At 33.6% G+C, this 23,409-nt stretch overlaps 4 protein-coding genes and 1 long non-coding RNA gene across 13 annotated transcripts in view; 4 read left to right on the forward strand and 1 right to left on the reverse strand.

The window, feature by feature from the left end:
• The window catches only part of LOC108744257 (MAM domain-containing glycosylphosphatidylinositol anchor protein 1), a 214,076-nt gene extending 201,307 nt beyond the window's left edge, over positions 1-12,769 (forward strand). Inside the window, exons 9-10 of the mRNA XM_025976780.1 lie at positions 9,957-10,132; positions 11,942-12,769. Coding sequence (XP_025832565.1) covers positions 9,957-10,132; positions 11,942-12,187 — 422 coding nt within the window. The 3' untranslated portion in view covers positions 12,188-12,769. The remainder of the gene's footprint in view (positions 1-9,956; positions 10,133-11,941) is intronic.
• A 136-nt stretch (positions 12,770-12,905) lies between these two features.
• Positions 12,906-15,265, forward strand: LOC108744173 (seipin). The gene is made up of 6 exons (XM_018479801.2): positions 12,906-13,299; positions 13,358-13,500; positions 13,628-13,830; positions 14,019-14,157; positions 14,220-14,369; positions 14,802-15,265. Exons 1-6 carry the CDS (start codon positions 13,010-13,012, stop codon positions 14,903-14,905), a joined length of 1,029 nt encoding a protein of 342 aa, XP_018335303.2. The 5' UTR covers positions 12,906-13,009; the 3' UTR covers positions 14,906-15,265.
• A 918-nt stretch (positions 15,266-16,183) lies between these two features.
• LOC108744269 (bifunctional 3'-phosphoadenosine 5'-phosphosulfate synthase) lies at positions 16,184-19,987 on the forward strand. 4 transcript variants are annotated; one of them, XM_018479959.2, is made up of 3 exons: positions 16,184-16,416; positions 17,049-18,517; positions 18,703-19,987. In XM_018479959.2, exons 2-3 carry the CDS (start codon positions 17,170-17,172, stop codon positions 19,236-19,238), a joined length of 1,884 nt encoding a protein of 627 aa, XP_018335461.1. In that variant the 5' UTR covers positions 16,184-16,416; positions 17,049-17,169; the 3' UTR covers positions 19,239-19,987. The 4 variants fall into 4 exon arrangements, with proteins under 4 accessions (XP_018335461.1, XP_018335462.1, XP_018335465.1 ...); XM_018479960.2 differs by having other exon boundaries at positions 16,184-16,342; XM_018479963.2 differs by lacking the exon at positions 16,184-16,416 and adding an exon at positions 16,647-16,762.
• Positions 19,988-20,048: 61 nt separating this feature from the next.
• LOC108744270 (actin-related protein 2/3 complex subunit 1A) lies at positions 20,049-21,527 on the reverse strand. The gene is made up of 2 exons (XM_018479964.2): positions 21,295-21,527; positions 20,049-21,236 (listed from the first exon to the last, which is right to left on the reverse strand). The coding sequence occupies exons 1-2, from the start codon at positions 21,365-21,367 to the stop codon at positions 20,185-20,187; spliced, it is 1,125 nt and encodes a 374-aa protein (XP_018335466.1). The 5' UTR covers positions 21,368-21,527; the 3' UTR covers positions 20,049-20,184.
• Positions 21,528-21,656: 129 nt separating this feature from the next.
• On the forward strand, positions 21,657-23,080 carry LOC108744271. Of its 6 annotated transcripts, XR_001938944.1 has the most exons (4): positions 21,657-21,745; positions 22,090-22,232; positions 22,686-22,843; positions 23,038-23,080. It is a non-coding gene; the product is annotated as an uncharacterized LOC108744271 (long non-coding RNA). The 6 variants fall into 6 exon arrangements; XR_001938948.1 differs by lacking the exon at positions 23,038-23,080 and having other exon boundaries at positions 21,740-21,775; positions 22,686-22,785; XR_001938949.1 differs by lacking the exons at positions 21,657-21,745; positions 23,038-23,080 and adding an exon at positions 21,758-21,795 and having other exon boundaries at positions 22,686-22,785.
• The last annotated feature ends 329 nt before the right edge of the window (positions 23,081-23,409 follow it).

The raw sequence follows: 23,409 nt of genomic DNA on the forward strand, positions 1-23,409 counted from the left end.
ACAGGAGTTAGGAGGGGTAGAGGTAGACCTAGATTAGATTACTGTTCGCAAATAGTTAAGGATGTGGGCTGTTCTAGTTTTAGGGAAATGCGAAGTTTAGCTCAGGATAGGAAAGAGTGGAGGTACGTGTCCAACCAGTCTTAGGACTGACGACCTTATGGTGATGATGGATACCCATGTGTCTATAACAGCTTAACCGACACGTAAGTGCACATTGAATATCTAGCTAGATGTGCAGTGACTGTTTTACAGGCTTTACAACCCGCCAAGGTGCACCATCCGCCTTACAATTCTAAAGGCCTCACATTTCCAACAATAACAACAACATAAACTCGCATAATAAACAAATTCGTCAATTATTATAAAATATTAATAGCTCCAAAGGCATCTCGCTTTTCCTTTCTCACCAATTATTATTGAAGAAATATCCTTTCTATAGAAGTTATAGAGTTGTTCCTAGGAGACAGGAACATATGTCCTGTTTAAGAGTATGGACAGCTTCAGAGAACAATCAGGATTAGAATTGGTACAACCCGTAGTTTACGCATTACACACTGTCGTATGTAAATGGTGTTTTAAAATGAAATTCTAGAAATCTGATATGTGGGTCAACTTGTAAGTGGTATTAATTTTAGTTGATCGAATTCCAGATTTGTGTATTGTGTTTGTGTGCACAGCGTGTATTCATAAGAGCAAATATTTGTACAGTTTGACATAATTCTGGTGTGGATTGGACGTTGTATAACGTACAAACATACACAATATATCGTACAAAGATGGACATTATTCATTCCCTTCAAATATATCGACGGAATCGACCGAGTTACAACACACTTGCAACTGACATTTAATTATTCCAAAAATAATCAAACAGTTTTTTATTTTTACTAGGCATTCGTATTATTATTTTACATTTCTTTTCGTACAAATTTAAATTTAAAAAATTACATATTTGATTTACTAAAAAAAAAACACGTCTGACTTAGGTTTATGAGTGTATTGTTTCACAAATTTAAGGCGGTAGTGTAAAAGTGTCTACAGTTTAACTAGCAAATGATTGGTCGTCCCTTATTGTTGTCTCCATCTTCGACGATCTGATGATAGACTACCGAAAAGTCAAAGAGCACGGCGGAATCCAAACCTTTAAGTAGGACAAGAGGTACATATATATCACGCACAAAACAAAAAGGAGAAACAGAATACGTCGGTAGATCAATTCTAGATACATTCGATCCCCCGGGGATCGCAGAGTAGAGAGGCAGCCTCAGTAACAGCAACAGAAATCCCATATCGACTCGCGACCCCCAGGATTACTTACCGAAAGCTCGTGATGCTCATGTTGCTTTCTGGAAATCCGGTAATACACTATCGATTCCGCAAATATGGAGATGGGTAAGATTAGTAATGCCGATCGGAGTGCAGAAAACACACACAGGAGTCGGAGGCAACATTCACATATTGCATTCGATAATTTACTGTTTCAGAAGCAATAGGACCTCTGCACCAACGCATATTATATCTTGTGTTTGTATCACCATATATACTATATGTCGACACATCTCTGCTGTCTGCTCGATGCCGCTTTTCTCTTTGTATCTGGTTCATTTGCGATCCAATCCAAACTCCCCTTTAACTGTCGCATTCATTCCGGGCCCTTTCAATACCGAATATCAATCAGTCGTTACTACCATTCACGAAAAATAATTTCATTATCCACTCCAAGCCGACAAGGAATCAAATCAAACCCTTGAACACGATGACTACTTTCAGAATTTTCTGATAAACCAACCCGTAGGTATTTCGACCGAAAGCGTCACGAAATTCAAACGACCAAATATCATAAAAGCTTGAAATCTGTTAAAAACGTTTTAGCTATTTCTACATGCGTCATGTTAGAAAGAAGTCCTGGTATGTTCCATCCCTGTTTAAGCTATCGTCTTCAGAAATTAACTAGCTTACAATAAATTAGCCCAATTTAGAAAATGTAAACTATATTCATTCCTAGATTTCAACTAAAGTTCGCGAATATCAGGTGTCTAATAGTTAGAAATTTTTGTTAGAAACCTAGACGTAATACTTAAATCAAAACGATTCAAGTTGTTTGTTCGAAAAAAAAATAACACAGACTGAAACGGAAACAGAATTTCCCTTGGCAAATGTTTTTCTACAGTCTGTTCGTTTATTCTCCCGGCACGGCGTTCTTCTTTCATTCCTTGGGGACAATATTAAGTAGAGCGCAGTCAGAGAATCGTTCCAAAGGAGAGAGAGCAGTCAGTATCTTTTGCATTCAAGTTTTCGAGCAAAATGTCGTTGATAAAATGGTGCGTTATACGTTTTGCTCGATTAGCAGCCAACTCAGACATTATTAGCACCAAATTACGTTTTCTGGGGGAAGATAACTAATCGACGAACATCATTCTTATCTATCGCATTATTGTTGTCGCGTATACGTTTCGTTTGCAAATTTTAAGAAATTTATGTATAATGAAGTCAAGCATAAAGGATAAGTGTCCAAATTTATCGACACTAAAACTTCCTTCTTTTAACTAGTTCCTTCTAATCCAAAATGAAACGGGATATGTAGTAACTTCTTTCTATTTTTAGAAAAGAATTTTTGTGAAAAATTATTTCCCGTTGTTTTTTTATACCATTGAATTTTGTGCTAAAGACCTTATTTTATCTGTTCTTGCAGCAAATAGACTATCAATTTCCAGCATCCTTAAAGTTATTTGACAATATTCCAACTCACACTTGATTTGTTCATGAAAACTAGGAGCAATTGTGATTCAGTTGTTTGTATAATTCCCTTGTCTATTGTTTCCTTAAAATGATCGTTTTGAAGTGATTTACACATCGTTTCTTTCCCCTTCAACTGCTACATGAAGTTCGTTTTGAATGATGTTGAAAATTTATTTATTTTCTTATTGTTACTCGTTAGACGAGCACAGAATCGCATGCCAAGAAGAAGATAATCCATAACGTCTAAACAAAAAAAGGGCTGATCTAGGTCTTTAGTTCAAGAAGTCGTTTGTTCTCTGATGTTTGCACAAGCCATTTAGTTTTATAACCGCCCCATTGTTCGAAACTGGACCCTATAATAACGAGCAAGAAGCAACTTTTCCGCGATGTGTAACTTGGCACTATTATTGGAACTTTTACAGTTGCTTTCGTCCACCATTGCCCTTTGAATTCATTGAACAAAGTTTATCTCTTCTAGTTTTCATGTAACAGAATAAAAAGGGAAGGGGGTGGTAGAACATGATTTATCCTAACTGGTATTATAAATGCGAATATGAGTTTGTTTGCCTTAACTATAACTACCGGAAATGTAAGAAATCTAGGAATTGTAAACAATTCCTAGGAAATGTATGAAATTCCGACATTGTACTAGGAAATGCATAAAACTAATGCTTTCTGTGAATAAAATTAATAAAACGCGTACCCATTGACATGTTGAATGTAATACATTTCCGATTGTTATTTAGGAAATGTGTCTAATATAATTTATTTTACACATTTGCGGGCGATTTTAGGAATTATTCACATTTCCTAGGAATTCTATACAATGACGGATTACACACATTTCCAATAACATTTATACACATACGTACTTCCAATTACTTAAAATGGTCTTTTAACGTTTGGCAATACGTTTTGGAATTACTTCCTGAGTTGATTTGTGAAAGTATTAAAAACATTTCTAGCCGTTTGTTGTAATTACCTAACACGATTTTTTGTCGTTTTAACAATTTAACTTCCTCTTTTCACGAAATTGTTTAAAACGAAAAGCGAGTAGGTGTATATACAGTTGGAAAGTTATTTTATTTGAAGGTTGAGCACAAATCAACAAAAAATGTTTGAAATTGTTATGAAACGAAGAATTGCGGGAAGCAGAAGGATGACGCAATATTCGTTTGTAAACCTGACAATGAGTAAATTCCAATACGTAGTTTACATAAAAACGTATATAAAATAAGAAAATAGCGCTTTTTGCAGCATTACATTAAGTTATTGTTTGATACAAATTGAATATTAGGTATTCAAAACTTACTTCCTGCTTCTGTAGCACAACAGCCTATTTTAAATTAGATTGATCCTAAGAAGGATTTATTTCAATTTTATTTAGAGGGCAATTAAAACTAAAGAACTAGAAAGTAAAAGAAAAAGGGAAATTCAATTTAGAAATAAGTTCTGGGGGCGGAATTTTATTTAATAACAACCGAAAGGAATTTTACTACAGAAGGTAGAAAACCATTAATATTAATGGTGAATTTTCAGAGAAAAGTCTGTTTAATAGGATAATTACATTCCTGAGGAACCTAATTTTCTTGGGAAATTACAAAAAAAATGTTTCATTCAAAAGCAAGTCCTGAGTTCGTTTGGACTTTATTACCTTCGCGGGTGTGACTTCAAGAATAATAAATAAAGAAAATCGAGGGTGAATATAGAAAATGGAGCAAAGAAAAATGTGGAGACGAAGTGAAAAAATCCATTAGAATGCTTTGAAAATGAAAATAACAAGCTAGGTCCTTTCAAGATGAGTCTTTTATGTAGATTAACAATTTATGAATTTATCACAGATTTTATTTTTATAAAAAAACAATTTTTCCCTTGGTATTTTTATAATTCAGCCTAAAAATCTCGTCTTTGGGGATAATTATTTTTGGACACCGTTCAACTGTCTACTCTCTGATAACGGTTTAGTAATACGGTGTGGTATTCTAAATAGAATCCGAAATGCAGAGGCAGCTGCTACGGCTTTGTAGTTAAAATGTTAACAGCTTCTCATTCAACGGGTTAGAAGGCATTTGAGGCGAGTAAGCGCTTTTCAAAAGGGTCCCTTTGCTTTCCCAATTCAATTTCAAACTTAAACATCGTCTTATTACACTCCACGGGTAAACACTTTTGGAACAATAAGTCTTTTCCGGGCTACATAACGGAAAATCTTCAAAAATTAGCTAATCAGGGTCCCGTTAGTTTAATTTTATTGTGTGGTAATTAGGATCGCTTGTCAACAGGTTTTAATTCAATTCACGAACAAAAATTTGAATTCTAACGTTAATAACCATTCAAAATTTCAATTATTTATTAATCCATGCCGATAATAATTTATAATTTTTGTACGTCTTCGTATTTTCAATATTTCAATTAATGAAAACCAAAACTAATGCTTTAAAGTTTTTAACAAGGAGTTGGTTGGCTCTTTCTATTTCCAAATTTTCTATCAAGGTTCGAAATTGAGAATTTCAAATAGAAAACTTCGTTTCTTTCTCACAATGCAAGCAATTTATACTCGAGAGGTACGGTTTAGGGCAGCAGTAAAGTGCCATGAACATTATCTAATCACAAACTTGTATAAATACCAAAAAAAGTAGTTGAAAACATAATATAATTGCTTTAGAAGTATTTTAAATAGATAGAATAGGTAATATGATAATATGGTAGATTATAATATTATGGAAAATGTCCTTAACACATTAGACTAATGATAGATTGATAAAAATAAAATTGTCAAAAAAAATACTAGGGAAAGCTATTTAAATACCTTTAATTTTAATTAATCAATTAATTTGACAATTTGTTTATAAATAACTACGCTATAGAGAAAATTCTTAAATCGGATCTTTTTTTTGCCTACTTTTGTAATATATCCCAAATACTTTTTGAATATGTACCAACTTAAAAAGTTTGTCTAATAATGTAGTGGGCCGCAACATAATTTATATATTGCGAGTTCGTAGATAGAAAAACTCCAAAGATTTAGTTCAACATTCGCTAAAAGAACTTGACGATAAATTGCAAATAAATTATTTCTTTTCTATTCTAAAACTATCCCGGGTTCGATTCCCGGCCGGGGTGTGACTGACAACAGCAACATTTTTTCCTTTATTAATTTGAGGTAGTGTGTAGTGGGTGAAAATTCAGAAATGAATTTCATATTATAACTATTGTTATTTTGTGTGACATCAAAACGACTTCCATTTCAAATTAGTGGCCCAAAACCGAATTAAAAAAAATGCGATGCGTTGAGCTAGGACAATTGTTTCCTGGGAGATTTCCTTAGAGTTTTTGTGGATATGAGGAGTTTCAGAATCCTTTCATAAATATTAATGGACAGCGGGTTCTTCTGAAACCAATTTTCCTTTATCAAGTTCATATTTTTCGAAGAAATTTTGACATTCGACCGATTGTTTTTCGGAATTTCTTCGCTTACGTTTAATAGCAATGCATATTTTAAATGCTACTTCAAGAAGTTTCAACTTATCACAAAAACAACAACTGATTGTACCTAGACATGGAATATGTTTTGAACTTTGTGCTTTCTCGACGTTACCAGTTTGTTTTTAAATTTGAAAGTAACGTACAAACAATTTACGTATTTACAATTTAGACAACTTTTACAAGTGAGTTAGTTTAATATGAAATATTAATCTGAAAATTCATTTTTGTATTTTTTACCCACTACACGCTACCTCAAATTAATGAGGGAAAAATTGTTGCTGTTGTCACACCCCCGCCGGGAATCGAACTCGGGACCTTTGGCTTTACGCACCAACGTTCTGACCACTAAACTACGAGAGGTGACAACAGCAACCACGACCAACCGACCTACAAGGTTAACGATCCGTCGAACTAATGTTGTGGGTGTGACAACAACAACAATTTTTCCCTCATTAATTTGATGTAGCGTGTAGTGGGTAAAAAGATCAAAAATGAATTTTCAGATTAAAATTTCACTATAGTATTTAAAGAGGTAAAATTTCGCCAGTATTCACATATTTCTTGTTGAAAATAAATGTTGGGAAAATCGAAGGTAAAATATCTTGTTGCTTGATACAGGGCACTCTGGTAAAGTGACGGGTGGATTTCCCAAAAGAGTGGATAGAAGACAGCAGAGAGCGGCTGCCATTTGGTGTTGTTCTGAATAGTGTTACGGTAGAGTGCACAAAGGGGCTGCTAAAGGACAGGCCTTAATACACTTGTCAAACTGCTGTCGGCAATGCTTTTAACCGAAAAGACTGTGATATATGCAAGGGACTCACTCGCTAATTTAATGGATACTCACAGGCGTGACATCCGGAAGAGACGAACAGTTAAAAACGCGAAAATTTCTAATCAATATACGTTTTCGCAACAAAATTCCAGACCGAAAAGCGATGCTTTTGTTAAAAGAAAATTTATAAAGTTAACATTTGATTATTATAGGATCATCGGGCCTGAGACTGGTTGGACAAGTAGCTTCACTGTTTTTGCTTCTAATATGTCTCTAACTAGTCCTTCATGCATGAAAAAGTGTCTTACCAACCTATCTCGCCTATTTCTTATTGACTTTCATCTCTGTTCTTCTACTTTTTTTAATACCATCTCATTTCTATCCTTCTCTATCCACGGTATCGTCATTATTCATCTAAAATACCACATTTCGAACGCTTCTAACATTTTCCTTTCCCTTGCGCCAACCGTCCACGTTCCGCATCCCTATGGAGCTGTGCTCCAGATATACTCTTTACATTTTTTTTTTTCGAATTTTTAAATTAACGAGCATAGAAGCGACATCTTCTGTTAAATGCGATTCTATCCACCGCTGTCCTCTGTTTTATATCTCCACTGCTCTTTCCATCCTGTGTTAGTCGACTTCAAGATACCGAAAATCAGCCACTTCTTCTAATTTTTTGTCCTCTATCGTTATATTCACTCTCCCTTTACTTTTTCTTCCCTTACAAACCAACATTTTTATAATAATATAATTCCTCCTTCTAGCATACTAATAATTTGCCCGCGTATATCAATCCCTAAAGTTGCCCTATCTTTCGTTTGAATATGCCCACAAAATTTTATTTAGTTGAGTATTAAGGAGTCATCTATAAAATACGTCACTTTAAGTCACACTTTCAGGGACACCCCTAGCAAATATTATGCCATAAATGCAACACCACCCCGGTACAAACAATTTCTTGTGATTAGCAGTCGTTTAAAATCTCCCTGTATTGTCACCGTATACCCCAATGTCCCGGTTATAAAAATATTCATTTTAAACTTTGTTTGCGATCATACGTACAGATATTTTTTTTTTTAATTAACGCTAAAACATTGTGCAATTTCGTCCCAACTTGGCTCGAATATCTTCTTCATATCTAGGAAAATAAATAAAATATGAACGGATAAAAAGGCGATATTGAAAACAGAAAATGAAAAGAGGAAGAAAATCCGGAAGGAAAAGATAATGGTTTACTCAAAGCGCCACTGTATTCGTATACGTGCAGGGCTGCGTATTTGTGTTGTAGTATATATGTGTCAGGCAATATCCGGAGGCTGCTGCAACTGACAGTCCTTTAATTAAAAAATAGAAGGTTATTTTATTTTACAATTGCATTAACATAGGACAAAACGCGAATGATTAGATCTGTTCATCAGTTTTAATTAAATATTTTAAACGCGACCAGTGCATCTACAGCACACTTTTGTTAGGTCACCAACGTCAATAAAATTTGTTAAGGTGAATGAGGGTGAGGGTCAATTTTCGTGTGTAGAATGTAGAAAATGATCCCTGGCAAGAATTAAGTACTACCAGTGGCATCTTTCCAATGAGAGCAAATGAACACTCCCTTAAATTTTTAAACAAAACACAAACCAAGAGGCAGCAAAATGCGATAAGCTTAGGTATCGTTACGTATTCGCAAGTCAATGCGTACTCGCAGGTCGACACAACTACATGAACCAAGACAAATCATTGCTTCGATCGATCATTGATATTGCACTGGTGGTGTGGGAAGCTCATCTCGAGCGTCTTCAATGCCACGTAATAATTAACAACTGAGCAAGTGTTTTAATTTGCTCAAGACTTGCGGTGGCATAGTGACAAGATGAATTCTGTCGCTCGTTGCAGTGGAAAATAATAAACGATGAATATCTCATGCAGTTACATTAAAAAAATAAACAATTTTACCTGTAAATTTTGATCCCACTATGTGAACTAGGTACAACGTTAAATTTTAACTGCCGCGTTGAACCACTAAAGATTCATCATCATCATCATAAGGTCGTCAGTCCTAAGACTGGTTGGATACGTACCTCCACTCTTTCCTATCCTCAGCTAAACTTCGCATTTCCCTAAAACTAGAACAACCCACATCCTTAACTATTTGCTAACAGTAATCTAATCTAGGTCTACCTCTACCCCTCCTAACTCCTGTTTCTGCCTCTAATATGTCTCTGACTAGACCTTCATGCCTAAGAAGGTGTCCTACCAACCTATCTCGCCTATTTTTTATTGACTTCCATAGAGTCCTCTATTCTCCTATTCTCTCCAATACCTCTTCAGTTCTAACCTTTTCTACCCACGATATCCTCATCATCCGCCTATAACACCATATTTCGAACGCTTCTAACCTTTTCTTTTCGCACCCGTACAATGCCGTGCTGCAAACATACACCTTTAACAACCTTTTTCGAATTTCTAAATTAACCGTTCGCGAGCATAGAAGTGACTTCTTTTTATTAAAGGCGACACGACCCTGCGCTATCTTCTGCTTTATATCCCTACTACTCCTTCCGTACTGACTTATCTGACTTCCTAGATATCTAAAATCAGCCACTCCTATCCTTATATTCGCCCTTTCCCTACTTTTTCTTCCCTTGCATACCAGTATTTTAGTTTTACTTTTATTTATTTTCATACAGTACTGATCTGTCAATACCGCTTCCATTTTATTTAAAGCTATCTCTAGATCATCCTTGCTAGATGCTAATACTGCTATACACTAAGGATTAAAGATACAAAATATTGATAAAAAAAATGATTAATACCAATACTGTAAAATACAGTATTCCTACTATTTATTCATAAGAAGTTCCACCGGAAACCCTCATTTCTAATTTCTACATTCTTTCTAGTATAGAATCGATTTTGTCCACCTCGAAACTGAAACTATGAAAGTGATTATTTTTTATTTCAGGTCGGCCTATAGTTTTCCCTAGTAATAGAAGCATCACGGCAATTTATGGGCAACCGTTAAAACTTACGACGGATTTTTGCGCCAACCCCTCATATACGAAGGCGATGTGGATCACCAACGACAGAGTATACAAACCTGGAGAGTCAGATCAAAAAGCAATTGCTCACAGCATAACGGTATGAAACCTAAAATTTAATCATTTACTACCAAAAACAGGATTATTTAAATCACAATTTGCCTTTTTGAAAATAGGAAATAGCGCCCGAAAAAAAAAAGAAAGAAGACGTTCTTATTAAACGAATCTTAAAAACTCACAACTCTTTTATGATAAGGGTAGTTAGAAAAAACAATTTTAATAAATTCATTAACAGTGTTACATTAGAATGTTACATCGTTCCTCAGTCTTCTTCGTTTTCATTACTCTAGAAATGGTTTCGCCCCCAAGCTCCCGCGCCACCGTAAAAGAGATAATTAATTATGAATTACCCTGTCATTGACAACGTCGTTCAACACACAGATTGCCACCCCATTTATAATGCAGATGATAAAAGCCATTGACTTTGCTTATACGAAAACCTTGAAATTTGCCCCGATAATCTGGCACAATTTCGCACTTGTCGTCATTAATTTTCCTTTAGAGAAAATCTTGCAAATTAATTTTGTGTCTTTTCCGAGATCAAATGACAACAATTGTTAAAATAACGGCCCCGAGCTTACTTTTTAAACGTTAAATGTACGGCAATTAAGAACACTAAAATTGAGCTATTTAGTTTTTGCCCTTTCGGGTAAATTTTACTTGAATTTTGTACCTATTCATAAACTTTGAGATTTCAGGGAAGGAACTTAACATAACAAAATTTAGCTTGAATATCATTGTAATTGTATAATTTGTACGATTCACAATTCTCATGTCGTGATTATTTTCAAGTGTTGTCGCGGAAGTAGCGCGATATAATGGATTGCAAAGATGAATTTAGCGCATGTTTATTTAAGTGATGTACACGAATTGTAAATTGTATTGTCGCGGATGTAAATTGAACACTACTTGAAGTATTTTGCAACATGAATTGTGTAGGTAGGACTCGAGAGAGTCGCCCCGGCACAATCCCATACCTTCCCAGGGGCAAACAAGGTAAACGCATTAATCAGTGTGTCTTATCCGAACTCCAGAATCCGTTGCTATTGCATCATCCATCTCCGTGAATAATGCACCAAATTTTTTTAAATAAACTCGCAGTTTATTTAACAACACGCATTCATTATAAAAATTATACATACATGTGCATACGAATATATCGTCATAAAAGTAGAACATTTTTGCAAAAGTGTAGTCTCCGTAAGTATCCACTATTAAATTCGCTAAACATTGGTGGAAACCGCATCAAAATCGATTAATAAATACCTAAATTATACCATTTAAAAGTTTTGTTATGATACTAAGTGGCGCCTGGCGCCAGTGGGTGAATGAACTTGAAAATTTGACCTAATTTCTGATTGGTCGTTCAATTGGCGCGCAGTGGTACAACCAATGAGATGTCTGAAACGCTCTAAAACATCTTTATAACAATGAAGAGCGGTGTTTATGAGCATAGATAATAGGTTTATGAGTTAGTCACCCGCGCTGGTATCTGGTGTGTACTTCGTATCGTCAATCTTCTGGTTAAAGTTACGTAAAAATACTCATCTAAGAGTAATCTAATTAACATCTCTAACTTTACATCTAAAGTAAACTTGTTGTTTTATTTAATATATTTTTGCTTCAAACTGTTATTTTAATACAAAATAAGAAATTGAAATAAATATATAAACTGTTTATTTTCCAATTAAATCAGTTAGGTACCAATTTAAACTTATTTGTATCTTTTCTTCGTGAAAACTCTTAATTAATGTACAGTGTGTTTCACAAATTGAGCAGTCCCATGCAGACAAATGTTGGCTATTATTGCAAAGGGTATTTTGTTTATAGTTTTTGTTTCCTTTTCCAGAACACATCAACTCCGAACTGCCATCAAGCTTCTTTGTATTTAATGAAAGTGACTACTAAGGATGTGGGCGAATATTCGTTTATTGTGAGGTCAGTCAACGGGTTGGGCGAAGGGGTTTTTATCGTAAACCTGACTTATGCAAGCGGTTATAGCGTAAACTTGCCCTCGTCGAATGCCAAACGAAACACGGCTTCACTCTACCTTTATTTATTCGTTATCATTATAATGATAATAAAGGAATGTTAAAAGAAAGAACTGAAGTTTTAGCTCAATGTAAGTAATTTTAAAACCTACCCACCAAATATGCCGTGAATAATATAAAAAGCGAGAACACTGAATCCTCAAGTGAGGAGTTTCATTATTTTTGAAATGAACTGTACATCATTCAAAGATATTTATAAAATAAAATTCGTTCAATGTAAGAACCGCTGGCGACAATTAATGTAAACGTTTTGTAACAAATATATACTTTATAATGAAGATTATTTACTGTAATAATTAACTTGATAGAATTGTATAGCTTTCATTACGTAATAAAAAAAGTCTTCACTGTTCTTACATTGATTAGAACATTCTTAACCAAATGAATGTGTTTTTCCAGATACATAACACAACCACACATGTACCGTACATATAATATAGTTTTTTATTGTTTTGCTAAAATGTGTAAAAAAAATGTTTTAATAGCGAAAGCTTTATGTACATATATAACTGTATGTGTAGGGAAAAAATGAAGAGAATTCGTCCAACTGGCTGGATATATCTACTTTCTTGTTTTATTTACAAAATTATTTTGTATGAAGTTATTAATAAAGAATGTCGATAATAGGATGGTAATTTTTAAGTTTGCCTAAAAGATATTCACTATATTAAATTTTTGGAGTAGATTATGTGAACGTACCTTAATATTATATTTATGGTATATTATATGAATTGTCTATGGTTCAGACATGCGCATTTGGATGACAGTTGTCATTTTTATTCTTTAACCTCCAAAATATGGTTAGTTATAAGACGCAATAAATTATTTTAAATTAAGTAAAACATGTAGAAATAAAAAGTGACGAGATGTTACAGATTTATACTAATTTAAAAACGTTCTTTGAGCTGGGCCCCAAAGAATATTACAGGCAGAAGTTCAAATTGCCTCTAGTAAAGTTTGTGTATGAAATTGTAAATTCCTACAAGAAAAGGACGAAACAAGGCTTCAGTAATTTAAGGGACGTCTTATTTAGAGGAACAGTTGTTGCCCTCTCTACTTCAGTTTTGGTGTGGCTTTCTATACTTATGTATTTAGCATTTTACTATGCTTATGTTCCTAAAGTGTCCCATGAGAAACCAGTACATCTTCAGTTCAAGTCAGTAAATAGTTTTTATATAATCTAACATTCTTATTAATATTACTGCTAATCTTAGGCCCTGTGAAGACAAAGGCATATGTAGCTTCCCTTCAGCTCATGTCGAACTCACCAAACGCCAGCAGTTGCTGATGCTAGGGCAACTTTATAGGATTCATTTAGAGTTAGAATTACCAGAGTCACCAGCAAATAAAGAATTAGGTTTGTGTCTTGACCTTTAAAGTAATTGTGCAAAGAACAAAGTTCAAGTATCAGATAAATATAATGAGAGATAATAAAGGTTATCTCATCTAATATGGAATTTATTAAAAGAATAATTGTTTTTTAGGAATGTTCATGGTATGTGCTGATTTTAGAGAAAGGAATGGGTTGCTTGTCGCGAGCACTTGTAGGTCAACTATGATGCACTACCGAAGTAATTTTATAGACTTTTTATATAAAGCTGTATTCAGCCCTCTTTATATTTTTGGAGGGGCAGAAGAAAAGCAAAACATCCAAGTGGAATTGTTTTCTGATTATGAAGAACATGAGGTAAAAACAATTAAGCAAAAGGAATTCTATAGAAATTCTATTTTGATTAACTTTTGAGATATTTACTTATTCTTTCTTTTTTCTTAAATCATGCTATTGTAAATTATCTCAATCAAGCATATTTAAATTTAATGAAAACAAAATATCTTTTTACTTGTTTACAATTCTCTCCATTCTTTCGTCTTTAGAATCAACCAGTGACTGATATTTATGTTGAAATACAAACGAAACACATTGAAATGTATTCTGCCAAGTTCTGCATACACGCTAATTTTTCGGGCCTTCGATATGTAATGTTTCATTTTCCGATACTGTCTGCTGCCATTGGTAAACTAAATAAACAAATAAGTACCTCCTTAATACTTCCCATTAATTATACCTTCTTATAGGAATAACTTCCAATTTATTTTTTATTGCTGTTGTTTGCATGATTAGCTGGTACCAGCTAATAAATTCCGAGGAATATATGAAATATATGGATGAAAGGGATAGCAATGAAGATCAAAATCAGTTAGAGTATTTCAAAGGGGACCTTGAAGGTAAATTATTTCGTTTATTTGTTGTTAGTAATAATTTTGTTTGTTTACCACAATAATCCATATGGTTATTAAGTAAATAAATAAAAATAAATGAGGATAACCAAAGTTCGCGTGACTCAGATAAGATAATTTATTTTTCAAAATATATACATAAATGTCATAAAATCACTTTTGCCTATTTTCGTTTATGAGTCAAAAAGTCTGGTCAAAACTTAAAACAAATAAAAGTAAGAATATGTAACCACTTGCCTAGTTCTTTGTTAATTTAATTTAATTTATTTTAATTATTATTTAATTTAACTTTAATATTTTATGTTCAGTTTAGACAAAATTTACTTTCTANNATATGAGGGCTGAAGCAATATTTTATGTTCAGTTTAGACAAAATTTACTTTCTAAATAAAAATTTACGAAAACATTTTACAATTTTAGACTCGTCTTCATCGTCCTTTGAAGAACCGGACGTTTTTAATGGAAACGAGTCTGAAAATAATTTTTTAGAGGAAAGGGCCACAGTTGAAAATATTAATGAGTGATCAAACACTTAATTTATTTAATTATTCGGTGAATAAATGTTCCGGAAATTTACGAGGTCAGTATCCCACACTAAAACCTAACTAATAATATATAACAAATAGGAAAATGTATGTGTGATATAATAATAACAAAAAAAGGCTATTCTACGTTACTATATACATAGTTTTATTAGACTTAACGTGTTATTTTATTTTATATCATTGTATATTTAAAAGTGTTCATTTTTACAAACTTTGCGACCGCTGCTCTTTTTTATTTAATTAATTTTTTATAGGAAACTTTATTATCGTTACTTATGCGCTATTATTAATATTATACGACAAATTGTCGAGAACATAATTATACATTCCAAAAATCAATTCGATTGCTTTTAACTTGTTACCTAGTAAGCCCCAAGCTAGAAAAATTGGTAGAGAAGGAACGTGTACATACAATAATAAATTACATAACGTCATCCGAAATATAAAAGTAACATGAAAAAACGTACCACTCAAGTTTACGCCGGTAAATAAACCGTATCAAATGCCGTGCCATGTCGAATTAGTAGCGTTTTACGATAAAACTATTCGTAGGTAGGTTACATACAGGGAGAACCAATTTATGGTAGATGTCCTATTAAGGAAACAAAATGACATGATTTGTAATTTATAGAATTTGTTAACGCCAATTAATAGAACTCAAAAAATTAAGCGGTAACCCCATGTATAAAATTAACTCCAATTCCTGTATTTAACCCGCACGGTCCCCGTAAATAGGCATCTAAATTGATCCACTCTGTACAGCTTTTAGCGCAATTAGGATTTTATTACAGTTAATAGCAGACGGTGTTTCAAAGGCTGATATCCCTAATCTTTTAAATTATACAATTGTACTTTTCTTCCAAAACAACCGCAAAAAAAAGTAATCTTAAAAACTTAAAAAAAATGCCCATAAGTATTTACACAATTTTTTTTATCTTACAATTATTATATTACATTGATATATGTATTGGTTAAGGCTCAAACACGTGTAATTTCTGAATATATTGTTTGATAATAACCGATTAGATACAATTATTTCTGAATCGGTTTTTTAAACAACATTTGTAACGCTCAAGGAAGTTTGTCGTTCGATTAAATGAAACAAATTCTCATTTTTACAATTACTCGCGTCTGAATTTGAACAAAGAACTGCAAAGTGTTAACAAAAAGTGGTAGTTTTTACAAGGTCATATGAGGAATGAGGGGGAGAAACCGTGAAATGTTCGTAAACACAAACTAATNTTGTCGTTCGATTAAATGAAACAAATTCTCATTTTTACAATTACTCGCGTCTGAATTTGAACAAAGAACTGCAAAGTGTTAACAAAAAGTGGTAGTTTTTACAAGGTCATATGAGGAATGAGGGGGAGAAACCGTGAAATGTTCGTAAACACAAATTAATTAAATTGAAAATCAGTAAGTGCGCACCTTTCAACCAGATTAATTCAAAATAGATGTATTTATCAACATGTTTCATTAAATCAGTAAACGTAAGTTGATCATATTTAATTAAAGAATATCTTATAATAAATATAATCAAACAAAAGTTTTAATTATTTCCGTTAATAGTTCCATACAAATATAAAGAAGCGCATCAGAATACCTTTATAAGTATATATAAAACAACATAAACTTTAAAATATTAATAAAAAGCCTATACTTAATTCTTATTTTTCGGCGGTATTTTTTAAATGCCGTATCTATGAATTGTGTTGTTTTGTTCTTAAGGCGATAAGTCGCTTGTAGGTCAAATACGTACAATGCCACAGAATTCTATGGTCACAGAAGTTCAAGTGCACTGTCAAGTAATGGCCGAAATGTCACATGAAAGATGAAGTCTGTATTCGGTTTCAATTTAAAGTTGTTTGTTTTCGATAATGAGTACATATTTAATTAATAAATAGCTCAAGAACGATGAAGTATTTAATAATGCTTCATTTCAATGTCAATTGTGCAAGTGTCATCCTCGATATTTTGAAATAATAATGTTCTTCAATGAAGCTATAGTAATGAATAATTTCATTAATTTTTGAATAGTTTAGTTTCTGCAAAATTACAAATTTACTGTTGTCGTGCTTTCTGAGTATTTCTTATGTAATGTTTAATTAATGCATGGTTTCAGGAAGTGCTTACCATAATAAACATCAAGTAAAAGTAGTGTGACCCACATTTTGATACTAAAAGAGAAAACGAAAAGAAAATAACCACGTAGTCGTACGTCGTACCTCATCAGCTTCTTCGCAATGTCTATGACGAGTGATATCTATAAGAAGCAAAAAACTTGCATGCAAGTAGCTACAAATGTTGTTGAACAAAAACATCATGTGTCCAGGGCTAAAAGGGCTCAAATCTTAGGCCCACTTAGAAAGTTTCATGGCTGCACTGTGTGGTTTACTGGTCTCTCTGGAGCAGGTAAGACGTCCATTGCTTTCGAACTGGAAGCATATTTAGTTTCTTTGGGAATACCTGCATATGGTCTAGATGGAGATAACATGAGAACAGGATTAAACAAGGACCTGGGATTTGCAAAAAAAGACAGAGAAGAAAACATAAGGCGTGTAGCTGAAGTTGCAAAGCTCTTTGCAGATGCTGGTCAAGTGTGTCTTTGCAGTTTTGTATCACCTTTTGCAGAAGACCGTGAAGTAGCCAGACAAATACATCGTGAAAACAATCTTCCATTTTTTGAAGTTTTTGTGGACACTCCTATAAGCGTGTGTGAATCACGAGACACGAAGGGCTTATACCAAAAGGCCCGAAAAGGACTTATTAAAGGATTCACAGGCGTCGACCAACCCTATGAGAAACCAGAAAATCCAGATTTGGTAATAAAAACCGTCGATTCTACAGTTGAAGAGAGCATGATGCAAGTGGTGGAAATGTTGCAAGAAAACGGAATTATTTCGATTGACATCAGAGCAGAAGAAACGGTTAAAGAGCTTTTTGTACCCAACGATATGATAGATAATATGAGGGCTGAAGCAGCTACACTTCCTGGACTAAACTTAAGTTTACTGGAACTGCAATGGTTGCAGGTACTAAGTGAAGGCTGGGCTACACCTCTGAGAGGATTCATGCGCGAAGACCAATTCTTACAAACCCAGCATTTTAACTGTCTTTTAAATGGAGGTTGTATCAATCAGAGCATTCCAATAGTACTAACGGCCTCAGACTACGATAAACAACGTCTCGACGGCTGTTCCTCAGTCGCTCTTTATTATAATGGCAAGTGTTACGCCATTCTACGAAAACCTGAGTTTTATTATCATAGGAAAGAAGAAAGAGCTGCTCGTCAATTCGGTACTACAAACAAAAATCATCCGTACGTTAAAATGATTTTGGAATCAGGAAATTGGTTAGTAGGCGGAGATCTTAACGTGTTAGAAAGAGTAAGATGGGGCGACGGACTTGATCAATACCGATACACACCCAACGAACTTCGAGCTAAATTCAAGCAAATGGAGGCCGATGCTGTGTTTGCATTTCAATTACGAAATCCTATTCACAATGGACATGCTTTATTGATGACAGATACCAAGAAACAACTACAGGAAAGGGGCTACAAAAGACCGGTGCTTCTCTTACATCCGTTGGGTAATTTTAAGACTTAAATTAATTTCACCAAAACATAAATGTAGGAAAAAGGGGAGCCAAGTTCTCTTCTTCACTACTAATGCAATTGATTAGAAAAAAGAAATCTGGCTTCTTTTTATAAATTTATGTCTTTCAAAACGTGACTTGTAGTCATGATTTCTTATTTTTCATATTTTCCACAATAGGTGGCTGGACAAAAGACGACGATGTACCTTTACCTATTCGCATTCGTCAACACCAAGCCGTAATGGATGAGGGCGTTTTGGATGTAAATTCGACGGTGCTGGCCATCTTTCCTAGCCCAATGATGTATGCCGGTCCCACGGAAGTTCAATGGCATGCGAAAGCGCGAATGATAGCAGGCGCAGATTTTTACATTGTGGGACGCGATCCAGCTGGAGTGCCCCATCCACTTGGCAAAGACGGCTCTCCTGACGGTAACATGTACGACGTCACACATGGAGCTCGCGTTCTTAAAATGGCACCCGGTCTAGCCACTCTCGAGATTATTCCATTTCGCGTTGCAGCTTACGACAAAAAAATCAAAGGAATGTCGTTCTTCGATCCTTCACGTACCGACGATTTCGATTTTATTTCCGGTACCCGAATGCGTACGCTAGCACGCAATGGACAGTTTCCTCCCGATGGATTTATGGTGCCGAAGGCATGGGAAATTCTCGCCGGATATTACCACTCTCTTAACAAGAAGGAACAGTATTAATGAAGATTTAAAGGTTGGTATAATTCCTATTTTTATTTTAGGTTTTCTTTTCGTAAGTTAGTACCTAGGTGTTTACTTAGGAAACTTTTCTGCACTTTTACTTTTATTAGTATTATTGAACAAAAATTACAGCGACAAAATTTTATATATAAAAGTTGACGAAGAGAGAATCATATATTATAAATATGTTTTTATGGTTATAAGTATCTCTGCTATTTATACTAATTGCACCAAATATACATTTGAATTACGATTCAATCTTAAAACTTAAATGTTTTATTAAAGCTTTACCGCTACAGTGATAAGAGATATTTTGTTTTACGAGTTTAAACGGTGATTCAACAGAAAAATCACGATTGTATTGCCTGTTTGTGTATTTTTTTTATTTTAATTGCTAAAATTGCTTCCTTTTTCATTAGTGTTATTATTTAATAAGCTTCAGCTTTATATAACATATGCAGAGCATATTAAATATTGTAGTAATAAGTTTGCAAAACCCATGCCCAACAATCCCACCGTTTAAAACATTTTTTCGGAGGGCGAAAAATGTGTTTTCGCCTTCCAATTATTTTTAATGTAATAATTTTTTAGCTTATTGTAAATTAGGGATAGTGAAACGTTTACACTGTATGCTGTTATTGCACACTACTTTTTTTCTCTTTTTATTTTTATTGTTGTATCTTTAAAAATTGTTTAACTGCATTTATGTATTATGTTAATAATGTTAGATAAAAGAATTCATAAAATTATTTTTTTGTATATTCAGAAAAATATAATTTCGATTGTATAATATGAATGAAACAACAAAAATGACTATCATTTTTGTAACTTTATTGTTTCAAAAGGGTACGTCACATTATTTAAAGTCTTGTAATAAATGCAATAAGTAGTTACTTCTTACATCTAAAACTTGATGGGTAAAATTAATTAAAAATTTAAGAGACAATTAAACAATTTTAAGTCCCTGAATAGCAGTTTCAAGGGACATAAGATCCCAAACGACCAAATGATCGTCCAATCCGGAAGTGCTTATCTTGGTAGCGTCCGCGTTAGTTCCGGAATATAAACGGATAGTTGTTATAGCTTTTTGATGTATTGAATCCAAACCGTTATCAACATGAATTCTCGCCTGTTTATCCAAGGATTGGAACTTTTTCATAGCAGAAAAACCACTTACTTCTTTCTTTTGTGAATTGTCCAGTTTGGCTACGAATCCAAGCTGACCGTTTGAACCCAGGGAATATAAAAGAGGAACACAACTGTATCCTCCAGCTACAATCGATCGTTCAGTAACCCAAATACAGCTCAAAAACGGTAACTGGTCAGTCTTTAGTTTAAACACTACATTTCCTCGTGCTGCATCGGCCACATTAATACTGGAATCATGAGCCACCCAGCAAATTTTATTACCGCTGGGGGAAAAGCTTACACTGTGAATCCAACCCCCACCTGAAGGAGAGTTAATAAATTCGGCCAATAATTGCCCGAGAGACATTTTTGCACCCCATGGAGTTGGTTCCGGCATTTTCTCGATGTCTTTCATGTAAGCTGAATATACTCGAACTTTAAAATCAGCTGATCCAGCTACCAATAATATGTTATTTGGATGCCAGTCTAATGAAGTAACTGTTGAACGAATAGGCTTTTTTATATGCTTAGACACCCACCAATCATTCGATGATTCGAAATAGCAAACAGATATAAGTCGTGCCCCGCATCCTACAGCAAATTTATTCTCTTCGGGAGACCATTTTACACATGTTGCTGCACGATTAATTCTTAGTAGAACAAGGGTAGGTTTCCATTTACCGTCATCACTTTGAGTCCACACGTAAGCATTACGATCAATGGCACATGTTACAATACGATTAGTATTTGGGCCCCAGTCAATCCCCATAACTCGTAAATCGTGTTGACTTAGAACATCTTGAAGTTTCCATTCATTACCAATTTTTTCATAAATATGTACTTCATGGTTGTTAGGGGAGAGGGCAATTTCTTAAAATTAGAGCAAATAACTAAAGATTCGATAAAAGTACAATAAAATGTAACTTACTTGTCCTATTTTTATTCCAAGCATGACAGGTTATAGGAGTTGAAATGTTACCAAATCGGTGCTGTTCAGTCATTTTTTCGCGGACTATGGTCAGTCAACACGAATATGGTGTTTTATTTGAGATACTACCTACAATCAATTAAGAAAGGGCTTGGCTTTAACGGAGATCATCCGATGATGACTTATCTAAAAGTAGGGTTATGTTTAACTTCAGACTTTAAGGCTATGTTTGAAGGTATAAAGTCTATGGGTTTAATAAAATAATAGAATTCACAATTCTATGTTGCATATCCATAAAGTAAATCCGTATCTATGAATCAAGTATCTATAATCTTGTCTAAATTCTATGTTGCATATCCATAAAGTAAATCCGTATCTATGAATCAAGTATCTATAATCTTGTCTATGGTGATTCAAATAGATAATATACAACATGAAAATGACATGGCAGGTTAGATTAAATTAATTATTCGTTTATGTGGTTTGTGCTAATAATATGTAGTAAATAGCATAAAAATAGTTTAAAGATTGTAGTTGTAGTCTAAAAGCTTTATTTATTAATCATAATACGACATAATTTCAACTCCAAGTCACAACACAATAACGATAAGACTTGTAATTTGGTACCTAATTCATCATTATTGATATAAAGTATAAAGCCAATATGGTTCTTTCCTTTATCGTTTTTCCTTCTGTGTTGCTTATTAAAAATAGATACAATTAAAGCAAATTTTAGAAATAATTTTGTTTCAACTAGTGTATGGAAAAATAAATAGTTCCTTACCTTATTTTCAGGTATTGCTGAGTGCACAAATTCTGGAATCATATGTCTTGGAGCTCTTTTAGCAATTTACTTTCATTACAGAACATTGTCATAGCCGATTGAATCAAGAAAATTCATTTTATCCACTGGAAACAGACAAGGTGGTATCATAAAGGTAAGTGTCAACAATCATTAAAAAATAATTATTACATTTTGACTAAAGACAAGACAAAATCACTTATCAAGTATATTGAAAATCAAACCAGTTCAATCATTGATGATATTAGTAATTGTTGTAAAACATGATCCTTATTGTACATCGCTTTAAAATTCTCAAGCCTAAACTCTTGCAACCCATCTTAAAAGCTTTACAGGGACTTTAGCCTACCCAATAAATGAGGAGTGCTGATTTTAAATTTTAACAATGTTAATAAAAGATATCCATAAACAAATTGATCATTTTAGCTATTTTAGCATTTATTCGTATTGAAAAGCTTTGAGGAATAGAAAAAGTAACTTATTAAAACAGTAAGCATAGAAAAGTTTTCGACATTACTTGTACTGTCCATGTTTAGAGAGGCTGTATTAATTATATCTGAATACTCATTCATAAGATTTCATTTTACAGGAACATTACAAACACTCTGGATGCTATGTGTTACAGAGCATTGGTTGTTTCAATCCTCTCACTTCAGTAAATAGCAGTATGGAAAGTCCTAAAGCAAGCTTACAAATCCCCCACAGAGGCAGTGTGGTGCTACAAGAAGGATTTATGTCAATGAACTGGTAAGTAACAATATCATTAGTAGATAAGATCAGAAAGCTCAGAATGAACATTTGTAACCTACATTCAGTAATTAATTTTAAATAAGCATCATTTCATAAATGTAAATCAGAAAAACAGAATTAATGTAGAAATGTCTTGAACTTTTTATTGTATTTTCTTGCAAATTTCATTTATTTTCTTGTCTCTCTTTCAGGTACATATTTCGTTTTTTATTGTATAAACTGCTGAATTACCAAAAATATGTAATTGTAGCTTAAACTCATAGGTAAAACTTTTCAAAATTGATTTTTTGGAATAATGTTAAAACCAAATTAAATACTTGTTATCACGTTCATAATTAATATTGATTTGGGACGATAGGTTGGCTATAAGGGAAGATGTGGAGGCCATAGAGAGTTAGAGGGCATTTTTGTCCCAAATATAGTATTTCAATGTTAATTCAACAGTTTATACATTGTTAAAAGTTGCAAATTATTTAAAATGTCCACATTTTGTTAATGTAATTTATTCTTTTGTTAGAAATATAGTTTTTGAGCTTTTGTTAATAAAATTCGTACCTAACTAC

Source organism: Agrilus planipennis, unplaced genomic scaffold (genome assembly GCF_000699045.2).
Source record: "Agrilus planipennis isolate EAB-ADULT unplaced genomic scaffold, Apla_2.0 scaffold13, whole genome shotgun sequence".
NCBI classification, from domain to species: Eukaryota; Metazoa; Arthropoda; class Insecta; order Coleoptera; family Buprestidae; genus Agrilus; species Agrilus planipennis.